Below are 17,506 nucleotides of genomic sequence, written 5' to 3' on the forward strand. Positions count from 1 at the left end.
ATGAGCCCTGAATCATAACTTAGTCATGTTTTCACAGCATTTTGATGTCCATCAGTGTAGTCCCCTAATGAGATTTCCAAATTTCATTTCAGCATCCCTGAGTGGAAAAAGTGGTGCTACTATTGTTCATTATTTTTACAGCTGAGGAGCAGAGATGCTAACCGCATGAACACTCACTGTTTCAAGGCATTCATGTGAAACTTCTTGTAGCCAGCTGGTTTTAGATAACTTTGCACCCTATAAAGCATTTTGCTAGTTCTGATCACAGCTCCCAGCTGCAGTGGTGAGGCTTTGTGTGTTAGGCCAGAGGCATAAAAACCACACTGTGGCAAACTTCCTGGGAGTGACTTTCATCAGGTCCATGAGAATGGCAGGTGTAGGGGGAAGAATTCAAACCTCCATGGTAGTAGTCCTCTACTGCAGATGGCCTCATTATCTTCATGCCCCTGCTCCTGTGCCCATATGATGTACAACTTCTGTAGCAAGAAACTTCCAGCAGGTTCCAGGTTCACAGAACATACTTGTTGCATGAGGTTCCTTTGGATCTCTCCTCCTGCCAAGCTGCCGTCTGCTCCAGGCATTAGGGTGGAGGGAAGCCAGCCTCTCCAGCAGTCACAAGGTGTCCTGTGCTCATTTGCTGCATGGGGGCTGTGTGTGCCTCTGCTCTGTGTGAGGGTGCTGGAGAGAGGTTGAACATGTCACCTGCCAACTGAGAATTCAGCGGCTCCTCCTGCCAAATCCCAGTAGGATTATTGTCAAATAAATTTGTTTCAGAAGGGAGTGGCTCAAACCCATTTTTGATGCAAGTTGGCTCCTCTATGCTTTCCTGCTAAGTCTGGTCAGCAATTATGCTGATGTTGTACTTCCAAAAGTTTGCAGGGACAAAGAAAATATCTGCTCTTTATATATTTGTTATCCAAGCTTTATTTTCAGAAAGATCTAACTGTTCTTATGGCATTTCCCCGTCATGCTTACATGGATATGGAAACACTTTGTGAGCAACTTTAGCTCAAACAGTTCAAATATTATAAAAGCCAAATAATAAATAAACTTTAATTATGGTCTTTAATACTTGTTGCCTGTCTAAAAGACTAATGTGGCTTTCTCTGTCTAAATTAGTCAAATGAAACTGTCCTTGAACTGCTAAGCAAGGACACAAAGCCAGGAAAAAATAACAATCTTTGCTTTTAAAAGAAAGAAAAGTATTTTTAAAGTTTCAATTTACTATATATTACAGGTGACTAAAATAAATTTATTTCTGTGCTATTTTCTTGAACAACTTAACTGTAACAGGGTTTTGTGTGTTTGTGTAGGCTCGGGCTGGACGTACCACCATTGTGATTGCTCACAGACTGTCTACCATCAGGACTGCTGACACTATTGCTGGATTTGAGAAAGGTGTTGTGGTTGAACAGGGGACACACAGTGAACTGATGCTGCAGAAAGGAGTCTACTATTCCCTTGTAATGCAGCAGGTAAAGGCAAATTTACTTTCTTTCTCCATTTCACAAAGTTGTCAAATGGTTGGTGGAGTTATTTTCTCTCTAGTTCCTGCATGTTATCCAGCTGGCAGCTGCTCAGTTATTTTAGTCTGGGCACCGACACAGGCTTGGAATTCTTGGGGGTTTTACCCAAAAGTGTTTCCTGTATATGTAATCCAATATGACAAAAACATAAGTGAGTTTAAGGCACAGACTGCATCGTTATGCATAGCCATAGAGGTGTTAGATTCCAGGTGGATTCCATAGATGGCTTTCAAGGAAAAGAGGGGGACAAAATCAGAATCAAATAGTCTACTGCCCTGCAATTGCAGACTGAAATATATGTGGCCTATAGACAAATACACAGTTATACAGTTGAAACAGCAATATTCAGGAGAAAAAAAAAAAGTCTTTCTTTCTAGTCAAAATGCCTTGTAAATGTACATCCTGAATTCTCACTAGGGTTGTACCAGCGATGTTCAAGATGATGGCACATCAGAAGATACTGAAGGCTCAGGAGCTGAGAAATATGAGGAAAACATAAATCCTGTGGAAGAGTTGACTTTTCAAAATAATTTTGAAACCTCTGTGATACCAGAGAAAGGCAGCATACGAAGAAGATCCAGCAAATATAAGAGCAAGAAGAGTTCATCTAAAAATCCCTTTGGAAAAAAGAAGAAACAAAAGGAGGTGGAGGTTGGTATCAGAACTTCAGTGTAGAATTTTAAGATGTAAGCATAAACAAAAACCACGCAACTTGGATTACTTTTAGGCAGCTGTCTTTTATGCAACCTTTACTCAGGTGCTATTGCAGTCAGTACTCACCAGACTGAGGATAATTTGTCTTAACAAAGATCTTCATTTTAATGCTACCGAGTTAATGTGGAACTTGAAAAAAATTGCTATTGATTTGTACATTTCTTTGTACAATTTAAGAGAATTATTTCAGTGGTACAGATTTTTTTTTTAAAATTCTTTATTTTAATTCTATCTAATTGAAGCTAGTTATGAGATTTCATTAGCAAGGTTCTTTACTCCCTGATACTTACTGATGCAAATATTGCTGGATGCAATATTACTGTTGCAAATAATCCCTGGAGTGTGCGCACCCAAATTGAAGGCACTTTAGAGTATCATACTGCATTTATGTCAAGCAAAAAACCAAAAAAGAATCGAATCCTTGACATTTTGAAGAGCATTTCCATTAAAAGAGATGTTACTCTTTCTGGTTTAGTATATTCTTCAGTTTTGCAGGGTTTTTACAGATAAAACCACTTGATTGACATAATCAATAAAAGTCATGTAGGAAGTTCGGGGTTAAGAAAATTATTTTATTTCAAAGTTGAGTAAAACTTGCTCATAGCATCAAAAAGAGCAGATTTCTAGTGCATTCTGGAACAGACTTGAGATGAGCAGCTCAACAGAAACTTGATTTTGTTTTCTATTTTGTAGTACTTTTTTCATTAAACATATTGGAAGAGAGATTTAATATATTAAGGTCGCTTGCATTTTTTGTTTAGTTTTTGGAGTTTTTTGCCTGATTTCAAGACCTTTGAAGTGAAGAACTAAAATATAAATTCCAAAGTAAAACCATTAAGTCTTCTAAGTCTGTGGAAATTAGGATCTCATCTGTAATAAATATTTAAAATAATTATGAAATCCTTAGTATGATTTTATCTGTAGATTTTCCTCCTCTCTAAAATTCATCTTCCAGCTAATGAATATTTCAAATAGCAAGAACTAGCTGGACCCATTCCCATTCTCATATAAAATGTTGTATAACTTCAAAATATACTTTTTGGCTGTCTATTAATACTGCTTAAGACCTTAGAGGAAGTAGTGGGTGTTCATGCTCAAGAAAACAATATTCATCACATGCAGAAAAAATGAAGTCGAACATCTAGCAGCTGTAATTATTTCAGAAAAAAAATCAGCCCACTCTTATAGTTGAGATTTAGCCACCTTCATTCAGCATCTAAAAAGCAGGATAAAATAACCAGGGAGCAAGAGTAAATTGCTTATAATCCTGACTAATATTTTGCCTCATTTCTGATGCTTTCATTATTTACTTTTCCAGAAATATCCCTTTGGAGGCATAAGCACTTAAATAAAGTGTTTAAGCAAGACAGAACATTTTTTGTGCCTTGAAAGCACAAACAGGCTAACTGACTCTATCAAATGCCTCATTCCTGGCTTTGGTAATGATTCATTGGATATAGTTTGCCAAAGAGAAAAATGACCTCTCTACCCAACTGTTCTACTGCCAGCCCACTGGCATTTAGCTGGACTGGTGGGGTCTCTGTCCTCTGAACTGTGAGATGTTCAGTCCTTTATAATGATTGAAATATTAGTTGCCATTCATGGTGACCAGTCCTATCTGACTTTCAGTGAACTGTCCTGGCCCCTCTCCCCTCATGACTTAGCCTTTTGTTAAGTTTTTTGCCTGCGCATTTTTACAGTGCAGTTCATGTTCTAGGACATGAAACAGCAAAGCAGCAAATCTCCAGCATGTTTGCTTGATCCGAGTGCACAGAGAGTGCTTTCCGCATTTTACCAAGACAGTTCACTGCTCAAGGCCTAATGGACACCCACTGTCTGGAGAATTTTATGTTCTCTGACTTTGCAAGGAAAGCTTACAACGTTTTTCCTGTAGGAAGAAAATCTCCCTGCTGTGTCTTACTTAAAAATCTTGGCTCTGAACAAACCTGAGTGGTTCTATGTACTGCTGGGAGTGATTGCTGCTGCTGTCATAGGTGCAGTCCATCCTGCATTTGCTGTTATATTTGCAAAAATCATTGGGGTAAGTTTTTCAGTTGGTGGTTTGTTTTTTTTTTTTTTTTTTGGTTTCTTTCTTTGGGGGTTTTGGGGTGAGGGGTGGTTTTTGTTTTTTTGTTTGGGTGGAATTTTTTTACAACTGGAAGTTGCAGTCCTGAGCTTTCTTCATGCTCAACCACTCACTTCTTTCCATGTAAGTCTTTGAGTGGGATTAACTCATATAAATACATCCATTGAAGAATGTTGAAGGGACTCTAGAAGCAGAGGATGGTGGAACTGTGTCTGACTAGCTGAGGAAAGGAGGAACATTGATGGATCTGGGAGAACAAATTAGTGCAATGTAGGTTAAATGGAAAGTTAGGCTATCTTTTTGGTCCTCAACAGAAAGTTGACTGCAGACTGGTTTTAGAATCCAGGATACTTGCTAAAAGAGATTAAAGTAGGCAGACAAGCTTCTTGAGGTGAAGGCTGGCTTATGTAATGGATACTTGTCTATGTACTCATTTTTGTGGTTTTTTTTCTTTTCATAGGCTTTTCAAGAGACAGATCCAGAAAAAAGAAGTAAAAACACAGTATTGCTTTCTTTACTATTTCTTTTACTTGGAGTGATTATCTTAGCAGCATACATAATCCAAGTAAGTGTCACTACACTGAACTCTTAAAAGCTCTTACCTCTCCAGCAGGCTGCAGGTATAACTCGTATCAACACAATCTGAGAAGTAAAAACCCAATCAGAGCTTACAAAAATATGCACAAGTGCCAGGGTCTTCCTGAGATACATAGATTTAATGTTTACCTAAAGATATGGGTCTATATTTGCTCTTGGTTTAAATAATCCACTGAAGGAAATGTTAATTCAATGTGATTGAAATCAAAGTTGAGGGTCTGGCCTTAAAAGTCAAAGTTAATACTGATATTTCTCACTGACTAGTCTATAGGCTCTTGCCAAAGTAAGTATGAAACATAGTCACTCTTTCCATTGCAAACAGTGCTTTTCATACCATCATGTAAATTCCATGATTTCCTGCACTCTTAAAGCTTGCAGAAAGCACTGCATGCTCTCGGATGTCCACATCATAAAAAATCCATCAGAATGACTGCTGTGAGTGAATGTTTCTGGTCACAGTCAGGGTAGGGAGCCCAATCACTAGATAGATTGATTTATATTTTAGTGTTGCTGTCTGTGTGTGCAAGATTGACTAGAAAACTTTAATCTCCCTTTGCTTGGGTGGTTGTGATACAAGTGTGTAATATATAGATGCCTTCTTTGCTATGTTACTTCCTTTCTGTAAGAAAATCAAGTTTCAGATTCAGGAATATGAATGATGCTGTGTGATGGCTTTTGTTGAGCTTCTTGGTGTGATTGCTTTTGTTGTGCAAATTTATAAACAGTTACAGCATCAGATGAGAAAATGTGACTGGTTTTCCTCCCCCAGGGATTCGTGTTTGGGAAGTCTGGGGAAACCCTAACAATGAGACTGCGCTCTTTGTCCTTCAGAGCATTACTTCGGCAGGTATGAATTAGGCAGTTAAGATATTGAGAGAGAAATGGGTGTGGACAAGAACCTGTCTGTTTGTAGAAACATCTGAAAGGGATCGGTAAATTGGTGATTGGAAGAAAAGAGAACCCTACCATAGCCTTTGCAAATAAAAGATCTTCCTTTCCTTTCTGTATGTACAAATCCTTGTAGGCCCCTTGCAACTCAGGGTAATCTATGATTCTGTAGCTGATGGGATAGGTAATTTGTAAGAGAATAGTTAACCTCTTCAGGACCAAGGAATGTCTAAATAAATGGGGACTATAATAAAAGTTTCTAAATAGGCACGTTCAGGAAAACATCACAGCCAAGAACACTTTGATTATGAGCAATTAGATGTCCACAAAAGAATTGTATTTTTTAAGCTTTTTCTTTTCGTTTACTTGGAGAGAACATTCAGAGAGAATATTCAGTTAGACATCCTGTTTTGTACTTTCATGTAATTTTTTGAAACAAAAATCAATATCTTTTCTTACAGGAGATTGGATGGTATGATGACCAGAAAAATGCTGTTGGTGTTCTGCTAACTCGTCTTGCAACAGATGCTTCCCAAGTTAAAGGCGTATGTTGATTCTTTTATGTGTGTTTTTTAAATGTCTTTTTCCTTACAAATATTAAATTCAATTGGCAAGGAACTCCAAGATTATTTCAGAAAGCAAAGTAGGAAATCTACCCCACAGACTGGTAGATGCCTTTATATGCAGCATGCTACAGACACATGGGGAATGGTTTCTCAGCTGGTAACTTACATGAACATCAGCTGGATTTTTGATAGTTGTACCTTTCATGTACCTCCCTGCCAGACTTTGGGCTAAATATATAACAACTGTCGAGCATTTCGCTGTGCAAAGTGAAATCTGCATATATGCTTGGATCGCAGTCACTGGACCCTAGGTTTTTACATCATCTTATGGGTGTCACCTGAATGCCACAAAGGGGTTGCATTTGCAGAGGATACAAACTCTTACTTGCCTGAAGGTGAGTGAAGCCTTCCTATTGCCACAAAATGTGCTTCACAAACAGTAAGAAATAGGCTAGAACAATTTAAAAGTGCCACGGAGGGCAATGGCCAAAGAAGGGAGCTACTCAAGAAGCTGGTATAAGAGAGGTGGCCACTGGACACTGGTGAGAGAATATGGCAAATTCTGCACAGTTCCTCCAACTTCTCGCCTCGCCCACAGAACCTGACAATCTGCCAAGCACTTCTGTCTCTTTGTGGGGAAAAGCAAATCCCTGCAGGACTTGTAGGGAAAGGTTTACTAGTGTATTTTTTCCCCCTTCATATTTGTACATCTCTAATCCTTTAATCCCCACATTTTTCAGTCTCCATAGGTTTTTGTTTCTCTCCAGCCCGCCTTCATTGTGGATTTGCAGGGATGAAATAGTCTTTGACAAAATTTAGTCATCTTTTAAAGTTTGTTTGCTTCAGTGGCAATGAAGTCGATCGCCCTGTCAGAGCAGTGAAAAGGAGGGGTGCACACAGCTCCCTAACTACAAAAAACAATCCAATCAAGGCATGAATGGATCTCCAGAGCAACTGTGATGTCTGGAGTACCAGTAAGACAGTACCATGCCTCATACTGCACTGGTTGAAGTTTCCAAATCCATCTTTATGTGCAACCCCTAGAACATATGGCAACAATTCACCTTGGCATTGGTTTAATTGTTAATATTTTAAATTTATGGAACAAGAAAAGTCTTTTCAGGGCAGGAAACTCTTTGGCAAAAGAAAGAAGACTATTCGCTTCCCACCCAAAGAGATTTTGTTTTTACCACCATGTCAAGGTCTGGAAGATGAACTATTTCCACAGGACTATTTGCAGAAGTTCTTTCTGCAGATCAGAGCCCACCCGGATGCTGGATGCTAATAAACTCTCATTTCAAAAAGTTTTTGGTGAAAAGGTTATACAGGCTGGGAGGAGGTGAAAATTCTTCAGTCAGAGTTAGTCTTTCCTAATCATTATCCCACTGAGATAAAACATTTCTGCAGGGTGGCCTAATTCAGAGTTCTTTTCTCTAAGAACATAACCTCAAGTGCAGCAATGTAAGAAGCTGAGGATGAATCTTTTTCACCACTGTTAGTGTGGACGGTCTCAGTGGTTGGCTGCTGTCAGAACCAAGCCACTCTCGCCTACTGCTGGACATCGAACTGCCAACTCGCCCTACTCTCACAGTGGTCACAATTTTCTCTAACTTGGGTAGAGTGCGAAGTCCCAGATACATTTCATTTAACAACTGTCATGTCCAACTCTCTAGACTACTAATACCTCTTGAAGGCCTGAATGCTGGCAGGTGTGAGGAATCTCTAGGAGTGGTTACAGAAGTTGGTGCATAATGCCCACACATGTGATCGCACCTGATTTCATTTTCCAGCCAAACCTGTGGCCTTGATTACAGCAATTTGAAGTTGTAATTTAAGCAACAAAAATTAAAAATCTAATTAAATATATTTGGGGGGTTTCTGGGGTTTTCTTAGGCAACTGGAAGCCGACTTGCACTGATGACTATGACTGCCTTTACCCTTGTGACTGCCATCATTATTGCATTTGTATACAGCTGGCAGCTGACTTTGCTTATCCTGGCCTGCATTCCTTATATTGTTGTTGCAAATGCTGTGAATGCCAGCTCTATGTCTGGTCATGCTGCAGAAGACCAAAAAGCTTTGGAAGAGGCTGGAAGAGTAAGTTCTTCAGTTTTAACTACAGCGTTCTGTGTGAAATCACTTTTAAGGACAACACTGTAGTTATACTATAGCTGACTCAATTGTCCAAGATAAATTAAGGGTATTGAGAGGAATATTTATATGTCTTCAAGAAAAGCAAAATGCAGATAACTCAAACCATCTGCAAATTAGAATATAAAAATGCATTTGAAAGCCTCCATAGTGGATTTCTGGACAGGGGCAGCTTCTGCAGAAGCAGCCCCAGCACTGGTGCCTAGGGTGAGCAATATGGCTCTGCACTGCTCTGCTGCAGCCAGAAGTGTTGCAGCATTGATACCTTTCTATTCTGTCATAAAGACAAGCCATTAATGTGCTCAAGAGTTTCAGAGTACTGCCTTCACTCACCTGATAGTGGTCTTCTAGGAGGCAGAAGTAGTCCATGCAAAAGAGCAAGCTGTGTCCAGATTCCTAGTGCTTGTCCCCATTTTATTAAATTTGGTTTAATTCATGAGGGCCACAACCCATGGTTAGGAAAGACACTGCTGATGAATACTTGCATTGCTTAGGACTTTCCTTCATCTTCATCACTACTCTTAAACAAGCACGTTCTGATCTAAAATAATAAATGCTAGAGAAGAAATCAAGTGTTCAGAAGATATCTTGCAGATTGCAGTTGTAAGAGATTACCTCTTATTTGTTTAGATTTCAACAGAATCCGTTGAAAACATAAGAACTGTAGCTTCACTGACCAAGGAAGAAGCATTTTATGAAAGATATGTTGCTTGTTTGAATCATACCTATAGGTGGGTTTTTTTCTTTACAGTGCACTTTAATCTTTCAGATTTACTGTAAATAACTTTCTTGGAACCTAGCCAATACTCAAAAGACTGGGAAGAATATCAATAGTTGTTCATATAGCTTTGGAATTTGTATAATCTCTGTATTTTAATATACATTATTAAATGTAGAGTGAAATAATGTTTGCAGGATTTATCTTTTATAATGCAAACACTTAAGAAGCTGCATTCTCTGCATATGTGTTATAGAATATTGCGTTTGCCTACAATATGCGATATATGTTCACTCTGATAGTTCCACCACACCCTTTATAGCATAAACAAGTTTTATTCCCCCCATATGACTTTGGAACCTTGAAAAGAACTTCATACATTTCCCTTGTTTGATCCACTACATCCCACTGTCTTTTCTCTACTGAAATGCATTTGAATCAATTCAGTTGCCAGATGTTTCTAGCTCCATTTTATTTAAATAAAATAGCCCAAAATCAAAATTACTTCTAATGTAAAAGAAGGAATTGAAAGTGATGTATTGCACAATTTGTCCTTAACCAAAATAGTGTTAAAATTCAATGTCTGGTGAACTGCTAAGAGCCTGGATTTGGGCAGGATGCTTGCTTGGACTGTCACGGGTCTGATTTACAGCTCAAACTAGAAAGGAGATTTCCTCTTCCTCTGAGAGCATCCTAAACAATGAGGACAGAGAGTTCACCAGATTCTTATTTGGTGTGTGTTCAATTAGCTACACAAAATGAAATGCTTCCAGAGGGATAGATTGAGAAATCATGGCATAGTCTGAATTCTAGTGCGGATACCCAGCAACGTGTCCATGCTCTGCTCAGATGGGGTGAGCTGGTGGAAGCCTGCAGGCAGCTCTCAGGCCAGCCTAATTGTTTTCTTAATAAAAGGGGTCATATGGGGTAGTTATTAATTATTTCATTTTAACTAACTGCTCTAGTGACCTGTCCTGCTATAAAAGCAAATGAAGGGGATTCAATTTAACATGACTGAGGATCAAGGTTTTCATTGCCTTCTGTCCTAAGGGAGGTTTTATGTCCTGAAGCCAGGGGGTCTTAGGGTCTGGCAAGGATTGTTTGTGAGTGAGTGTGTTGTGGGCTGATTTGTTGTGGTTTTGAGGGTGAGCTGGATTGCTTGAAGATTTTATTCCAGAAGTCGAACCAGTGTCTGTTGTTTCTCTTTTACAAGTCATTTATGGAACGTTTCTTCTTTTATCAGAAAATCTCTGAGAAAAGCTCCTTTTTATGGATTTACCTATGGAATATCTCAAAGTTCAGAGTATTTTATTAATGCAGCAGTCTTCAGATTTGGAGCATGGCTCATTGTTAATTGTCTGACCGACTTTGAAAGTGTCTTTATGTGAGTATACTTTATAAAACAAAACAAAAAAAAAGTTCAAAATTAGTATGCAGTGTAGTGATTTCAATGCACGCAAATTATTTTATCAAATTACAGAGATAATGGAGCATGGGAATCCAGGAATTCAGTCTGGTTGGAAGTTTTCTTAGGGCATAAGGGCTGTTTTGGGGAAAGGTGCTCCCCTGGGCAGTGAAACAGCAAAAGTGAGCAGCAAGCTCAGCACATTTACTTTGGAGAAGCCTTTGCCCTTTGACATCCCTTCCAGGCAGAGGGTGTTGAAAAGAAAAGTGATGTGATACTACTGTCCAGCTATAAAGTAGCTATGGGAGCAAGCTGACCTTCCTAGTACTGGATGACATCTTGGAGTATGAGGAACTCCAGAAATATCATAACCTACAGATGTTAAAAAGCTTTATTCTGAAGGCATGTTCTATGCAGCAGGAAGCGAATGCATTGTTCAACCTGGAATGAATCATGCTTTGTCCTTTGCTTTTTAGAGTCTACTCTGCTGTCATATTTGCAGCTATAAATGTTGGGCAGTCTTCTTCCATGGCACCAGACTATGGCAAAGCTCGAATGTCAGCTCAACGAATCTTTCAGCTTTTGGACAGAAAACCTCTAATTGACAGTTACAGTGAACAAGGTGAAAAATTGGTAAGGATTGGTGTTATTTTGCATGGAAGCTTGGCAGGATATTGGAGATCTGTTTCTTTGGGGTTTTGGGTGTATTTTTTTGGAAGGAGTGTTCTTTTTTCACAGGAAAAAAAGGTTGTAACAAACTAAATTAATAATTATTTTCAGCAATTGTATTCACAGGTGCCTATTTCTTAGGGTATCCCAAAAGGATGCTGAATTAGGCTGACATAATTTTGACCTGAAGGGAGCCTACAAGAAAGATGGAAAGGGATTTTTTACAAGAGCATGTAGTGATGGTACACGGAGGAATGGCTTGAGACTGAAAGAGAGTAGACTCAGATAAGATACTCGAAAAAGGTAGAAAAGATTCCTGTGAGGATGGGATGAGTTGCCCAGAGAAGTTGTGCATAACCCATTCCTGGAGGTGCTCAAGGCCAGGTTGGATGGATCTCTGAGCAATCTGGTCCAGTGAAAGGTGTCCCTGCCCATGGCAGGGGGGTTGGAACTACATGTTCTTTAAGGCCCCATCCAATCCAAACCATTCTATGGTTCTGTCAAAAGACAGACACTATATAGTGGCACCAACTTATTTAGGGACCGTATTATTTCTGGGTTTCGGACAAAAGTGTATGGCCTTTAAGATAGTTTTTTCTCTAAATGATTAAAAAATACTTTTCATTCTACTGACTCACAGTGTAAATGGCTTCAGCAAAACACTGATAATGTCACTTCCAATAAAAGTTTTGTTGTCTTTGTAAGGGTTTATAGGAGAAATAAAATACTAATGCATTTTTTCTAATTATTATGTAAATAAGAGAGATTAGTTCCTTTACAGACAGGCACTTTGCCAAAAGCCATCCTATTCCATCTGTGGAAACTTTTACAATTAAAAATGTGCTCTTGTGAAGTCAAAACAAGCTTAATGAATAATTTAGTTTGCTCTAAAGTTGGGGGAGGAAAGACAACAAGCAAAAACCAATAAAAAGTGAAAATCAGAAAATACTCAAAAATCCCCAATGAGCCTTGTCATTAAGCAGCCTGACCTCAGCACTTGTCAAATTTCTGCATGTAATGCTTTCAATTTACATGTTCTGGAAGGATTACAATGGCACATCCAGGTTCATTTAAATTTAAAATTAACTTCCCATGTAGGTTTAGACAGTAACTCCTACTCAGGAAGCCATAATCCAGTTTTCTATAACTTCAAGCTTATATATCGGATTTTCAGCCTTTAAGGTTCTTAGCATGCTTGCATATTTTTTTTTTTTTCTTGAACAAGGCTTCTCTGACATTGAAAGACTTGGCAGAAGGTCTTCAGTAAAATAAAACTTAAGTGAAAACATTTTTATTGTAGACTGGAGTTAACTGCCAGTGATGACTATGGCTTAGCAAAGAAAATGTTTGAGTCCATCAAATTAGGTTATTACCTGCTGTGAGAGGGTCGTGTTAGTGGTGCTGCTGGCATGTACAAGGGGCTGGCTCATACCCCAAAGAACAGGACAGTCTTGGCATGTCCCCATTTCTTCCACTTGTGCTTAAATATCAACCTGCCTAGGATGTCTAATTAACTATCACTGCTTTTTTAAACACAGCTTGTCCTTTGTGCTCGAGAATAACCTACTGAAGAATTTAGCTCTGCTATCTTAATCTCTGATTTTGACCTTGTGTTACATTTGTTCAAGCTGTGCTACCTGCAGGGTAAGATCAGGAAAGCAAATGACACAGTTTATATCACAAGAAGAAGTATCTCAATTAAATGTATTAGAAATGAAAAATCTGGATATTTTCTACTTTTCTTCAGAGGGTCATTGAGCACTGGAACAGGCTCCCCAGGAAAGCTGTCACAGCACCAAGCCTGACGGAGTTCAAATGTTTAGACAATGCTCTCAGGCACATGGTGTGATTCTTGGGAATGGTGCTGTGCAGGGCCAGGAGTTGGACTCTGATCCTGGAGACTCCCTTCCACCTCAGCTTATTCTGTGCTTCTGTGATACTCTTTTCAAAGATTAAGTGAAAAATAGACACAAGAGATCAAGAGATGCAGAAAACTTCTCCAGAAGGATGTAGTGACTTGAAGATCATCCTATAACTAGTGATACTACGCTCAGTCCAATATGTCATTTAAAAGAATTTCAAAAGCACTTTTGAAAACACCTTCCCAAACTTTCTTGTATCTCTCACTATAATAACCAAGTCTTAACAAGTGTTGTTTTAGTTAAGGCTAATAAATGTTAATATGAGCATGTGAACTCTCTACTCCTTTTCAGAGCCATTTTGAAGGCAACATTGAATTCAGAAATGTCCATTTTGTGTATCCAACACGGCCAGAAGTTCGGGTTTTGCAAGGACTTAATGTGAAAGTTAAAAAAGGACAGACTCTGGCATTAGTAGGAAGCAGCGGCTGTGGCAAAAGCACATCCATTCAGCTCTTGGAGAGATTTTATGACCCTGTGGAAGGACAAGTGGTAAGAATAGGTTTGTGTGGCTATTAATAGTAATTAGACCTACAGAACTCTTTATCTGCCAAGGTTTCAGAGGCTTTTGACAAGCCTGGCAGTCCCTCTGTTGGGATGTCTTTTTTTAGAGGTGTGAGTTAGAGGCTGTGCCTCCAGTGGATCTGTGGATGATCCCCAAACCCCTGCCATTGCCTGCCCTGTGCATTTGCCCACATGTAGCAGCAGTGGCATCCATGCTGGCACAGCGTGCATCCTCAGGTCACAGATCTTGCCTGGGAAAGGAACAACCAGGTCTGGCTGCATTTCCTCCCCAAGGCTCCTCACACCCTGGTCAGACAGGGCGTAACAATAATGTATCTTGCTTGTCAATGTGTAAGTTTTCTTGCTGATATGAACTAACGCATTAGAGACAGATACATGCTTCAGATAACACAAATGTACTAGATGTCATTGTTTCACCAACAGGAAGTCCCAATGGGCTTTTTGATACAACCCTTAATGGATATAAAAGGTGGAAAGAAACCTCCTTTGAAGGTTGCAAGATCAAAAGGCCTACAGCTGAGAATATTTATTTTTGTGCTCAGCTTCTTAAGGGGCAAGGGGTAGCATTTCCCATGAGCTTCCTGGTGCTTCTTGTGCTCAGTAGGGCTGGAAGGACCACAAGAACCATCTGTTATCTGCCGGTTGTTTCTGCTTGCTAGCAAATGGAAGCAAAACACAAAATTAAAAACTAATGCAAGAAAATATTTTGTCCATTCCGCTGGTTCATTTTCATTTAGCATGCAAAATTTTACCTGATTACATCTGGTAAAATAGCACATAATGGGCTTTGTCTTAGAATTCACGTTTCCTGTTTACAGCAGATATGTGTGGATGAGCTCAATAGCCAGCTTGGCATCCTGTTTCTCTTGATTTTTCTAGCTAGCAGATGGATTTGATACCAAATCTCTGCATCTACAATGGCTGAGGTCCAGGCTGGGCCTGGTGTCACAGGAGCCCATTTTGTTTGACTGCAGCATTGCTGAAAATATCCAATATGGAGACAACAGTAGGGTGGTTAGTCAGGAGGAAATTGAAGAAGCAGCTAAAGCAGCAAATATTCATGCCTTCATTGAAAAACTGCCAGAGGTAAGATACAGTGATCTTCTCTTCACAGTGAGATCATACACTTGGGATGATATAGAGATATCAAGGCAACGCTCACTTTTGTTTTCCCTAATATAATAGTCTTTATGTTTTTAAATGTCAGTGAGTTTCAAGCTTAAAATCCTTTTTAGTTTGTTAAAAAAAAGTCAATTTTTTCATAATTACAGTGGTATACAAACCACAATATTGGGGGGGTGAGGAGAGGGAAATGAGAGGATGTTCTATGAATAAGTGTTCATAATAATTTTTTTTATATATTTTTCCTTTGACAGCAGAAACTCCTCAAGTTACTCTGATAAAAACATTTCATTTCTCTTTAAAAAATTTAGTAAAATAAAGTAGTCCATTTCTAACTGAATGGATATGCACAGAGAGTCTTTCTTAATAAATAAAACGGAGCAGTAAATCAAAAGTGAATGGCATGGCATTTGACATTCATGCCTGACAAGAATTTGGTTCTAACAAGAAAAAATGCTTTGATATCTTGCTTTCACTGTAGTTCTGGGTACCTGTAACTGAGGCAATAATGCTGAAAAAGATTTCATTTTCATTACTACTAATAATGTTTGAGATTCTTAATTGACAGGCATTGCAACTTCAAATTCTTTGTGAATATGTCAGTAAGAATTAAATTGTTAGGTAATCTTATGAACATACTGTCTTTGGATGCCACACTTCTGGTACCATTCAAGACCTATTCCAGCCTTTGAGGAGTAAATTTTCAGACTGGCTATGAGTATGTGTGGCTGTATATATAACTGCTTGTACTAGCAATGTTTATAAAGCCTTAGCTTTCTTAAAACCACTTGCAGTATTCTTTCTTTCAAGATGAAAATGCTTAACTTTTGTAGCCGGGAATAAATTTTATTTTTCTAATCTTCCTTCTCTAAAAGTATTCACTGGTGATCTTTTTTTTTTAATATCCAGAAATATAATACACGGGTGGGTGAGAAAGGGACACAACTTTCTGGAGGTCAAAAACAAAGAATAGCAATTGCCCGTGCTCTGGTTCGTAATCCTGCTGTTCTGCTTCTGGATGAAGCTACCTCTGCTCTTGACACTGAAAGTGAAAAGGTGAATAATGATTGTTATGTGAAATACTTATGCCTATGTGCATGGCTAGTTGCTCTCTGTAGAATAAAATTAAAGAAAACATGCTACAAATGCTCAATTGTGAAACAAGTCAGGTGTATCACAGTAGCTTTTCCACGTGTAAGGTTTGAATTGAACTATACTAGAAAGATGTTTATATTTACTGAATAAAAAGTAGAAAAAACCTGAAACTTTAAGCATAAAACTCCACATTGATCTGATATGCGTCAGTTGTCTTCCTATCAGATGTATTTGATATTAAATGCTGAATTTGTCTTCTGTCCCAAGCTGGGAGCCCAAGAACAAACTTCTCCATGTCTCACATTTGTTTGATCTGGCTCACTGACCTCAGTGAGAAATCCTGTTGAGTAAAGGTCTCCTGTTTGCCCTGACCTGTATATCTGTGGGGCATGTATTCAGGTGATAAGAGAGTGAGAAATCAAAGGTAGTTCCTAGGACAAGGGAAGGCTTTTTGAGTACTAACAGTATTGCTGTGTTCTCTGTGGACAGATTGTCCAGAAAGCCCTGGATAACGCCCGGCAAGGTCGGACCTGCATCGTCATTGCTCATCGCCTGTCCACTGTGCAGACAGCCGACATCATCGTGGTGATCCAGAACGGCAGGGTGGTCGAGCAGGGCACCCACAGCCAGCTGCTGGCCAAGGAAGGACACTACTATGCCCTTGTAAATGCACAAGTCTCTAATTAGTACGACTTACTGAGTTGTTGGGTTTCTTTTTACTTTGTTTTGGGTTTTCTAATGGTAGACATTAAAATCTCTACAGAGGATTACTGTGGCTGTGTTTGTGCTGACCGAGCAGGAGCTGTGTTGCAGCCTGGTTGCTGTATCCAGTGTAGCCCTTGGTCCATACATCCATGGGGATGAGCATTGCATGCCCAGTGCTGGGTCACAGAAGAGGCACAGAGGAGTCCTAGGGACTCAATGTGTTGAGAAGTTTGGTGTGTGATGTGCTCTGCAGGGTGTCACACCTGGTGTAGTCTCACCCACCGCTCAGATGGGTGCCCTGCTCTCCCTGTTCCCCCAAACCCTGGCCCACAGCAGCTGCCATAGGCCAAGGTGATAACAGAGTATGACAGTAGTTAAGCATCATGGATAAACAAAAAGCTGGTGCTTGTGATTGCTGTTTGGGTTTCTTCATCAGCCAGATGAAGTCATAAAATCTTCTTTAGTTAAAGATGATAATCGCTGAAAACTGAGATTCCAAAAAAAATTACATAGAAAAGAATATTGATGCACGAGTTTGGTTTTTTCCCCTACTTTCTGCCACATTTCTCATATTACTGTGCTTCACACATTTCTTGGATATTCAATACTCTAATTCAGACAATAATTATAATAGCTACAACCTTTCCATATCAAAATAAACTGCATAAAAGATACCATTGTTTTGTTTAGTATTTTTCAAATGCTGACCTAACAGAATTTAGTCATTCTTTGTATCCATCAAGATAATTTCAAAAGTTTTGTGGGGAGCTAGGATGGCATCTATTGGAGTGGAATCCTGTCAGCCATGTAAACAGCTTTT

The 17,506-nt window shown here is 39.1% G+C and overlaps 1 protein-coding gene across 4 annotated transcripts in view; it reads left to right on the forward strand.

Moving 5' to 3' along the window:
- Positions 1-17,186, forward strand: part of ABCB5 (ATP binding cassette subfamily B member 5) — a 73,930-nt gene extending 56,744 nt beyond the window's left edge. For all 4 annotated transcript variants that reach the window (XM_054273782.1, XM_054273783.1, XM_054273784.1 and 1 more), the window contains 14 exons: positions 1,314-1,475; positions 1,944-2,177; positions 4,135-4,281; positions 4,787-4,891; positions 5,693-5,770; positions 6,273-6,356; positions 8,271-8,474; positions 9,159-9,259; positions 10,490-10,630; positions 11,128-11,284; positions 13,534-13,731; positions 14,644-14,850; positions 15,796-15,942; positions 16,471-17,186. In XM_054273782.1, the coding sequence (XP_054129757.1) occupies positions 1,314-1,475; positions 1,944-2,177; positions 4,135-4,281; positions 4,787-4,891; positions 5,693-5,770; positions 6,273-6,356; positions 8,271-8,474; positions 9,159-9,259; positions 10,490-10,630; positions 11,128-11,284; positions 13,534-13,731; positions 14,644-14,850; positions 15,796-15,942; positions 16,471-16,668 (2,163 nt within the window). In that variant the 3' untranslated portion in view covers positions 16,669-17,186. The remainder of the gene's footprint in view (positions 1-1,313; positions 1,476-1,943; positions 2,178-4,134; positions 4,282-4,786; positions 4,892-5,692; positions 5,771-6,272; positions 6,357-8,270; positions 8,475-9,158; positions 9,260-10,489; positions 10,631-11,127; positions 11,285-13,533; positions 13,732-14,643; positions 14,851-15,795; positions 15,943-16,470) is intronic.
- Positions 17,187-17,506: the final 320 nt, after the last annotated feature.

The sequence above is a fragment of the Melozone crissalis genome, unplaced genomic scaffold, assembly GCF_028551555.1.
Source record: "Melozone crissalis strain CALT ecotype California unplaced genomic scaffold, PUWL_Pcris_2 ptg000016l_1, whole genome shotgun sequence".
In the NCBI taxonomy this organism is placed as follows: domain Eukaryota; kingdom Metazoa; phylum Chordata; class Aves; order Passeriformes; family Passerellidae; genus Melozone; species Melozone crissalis.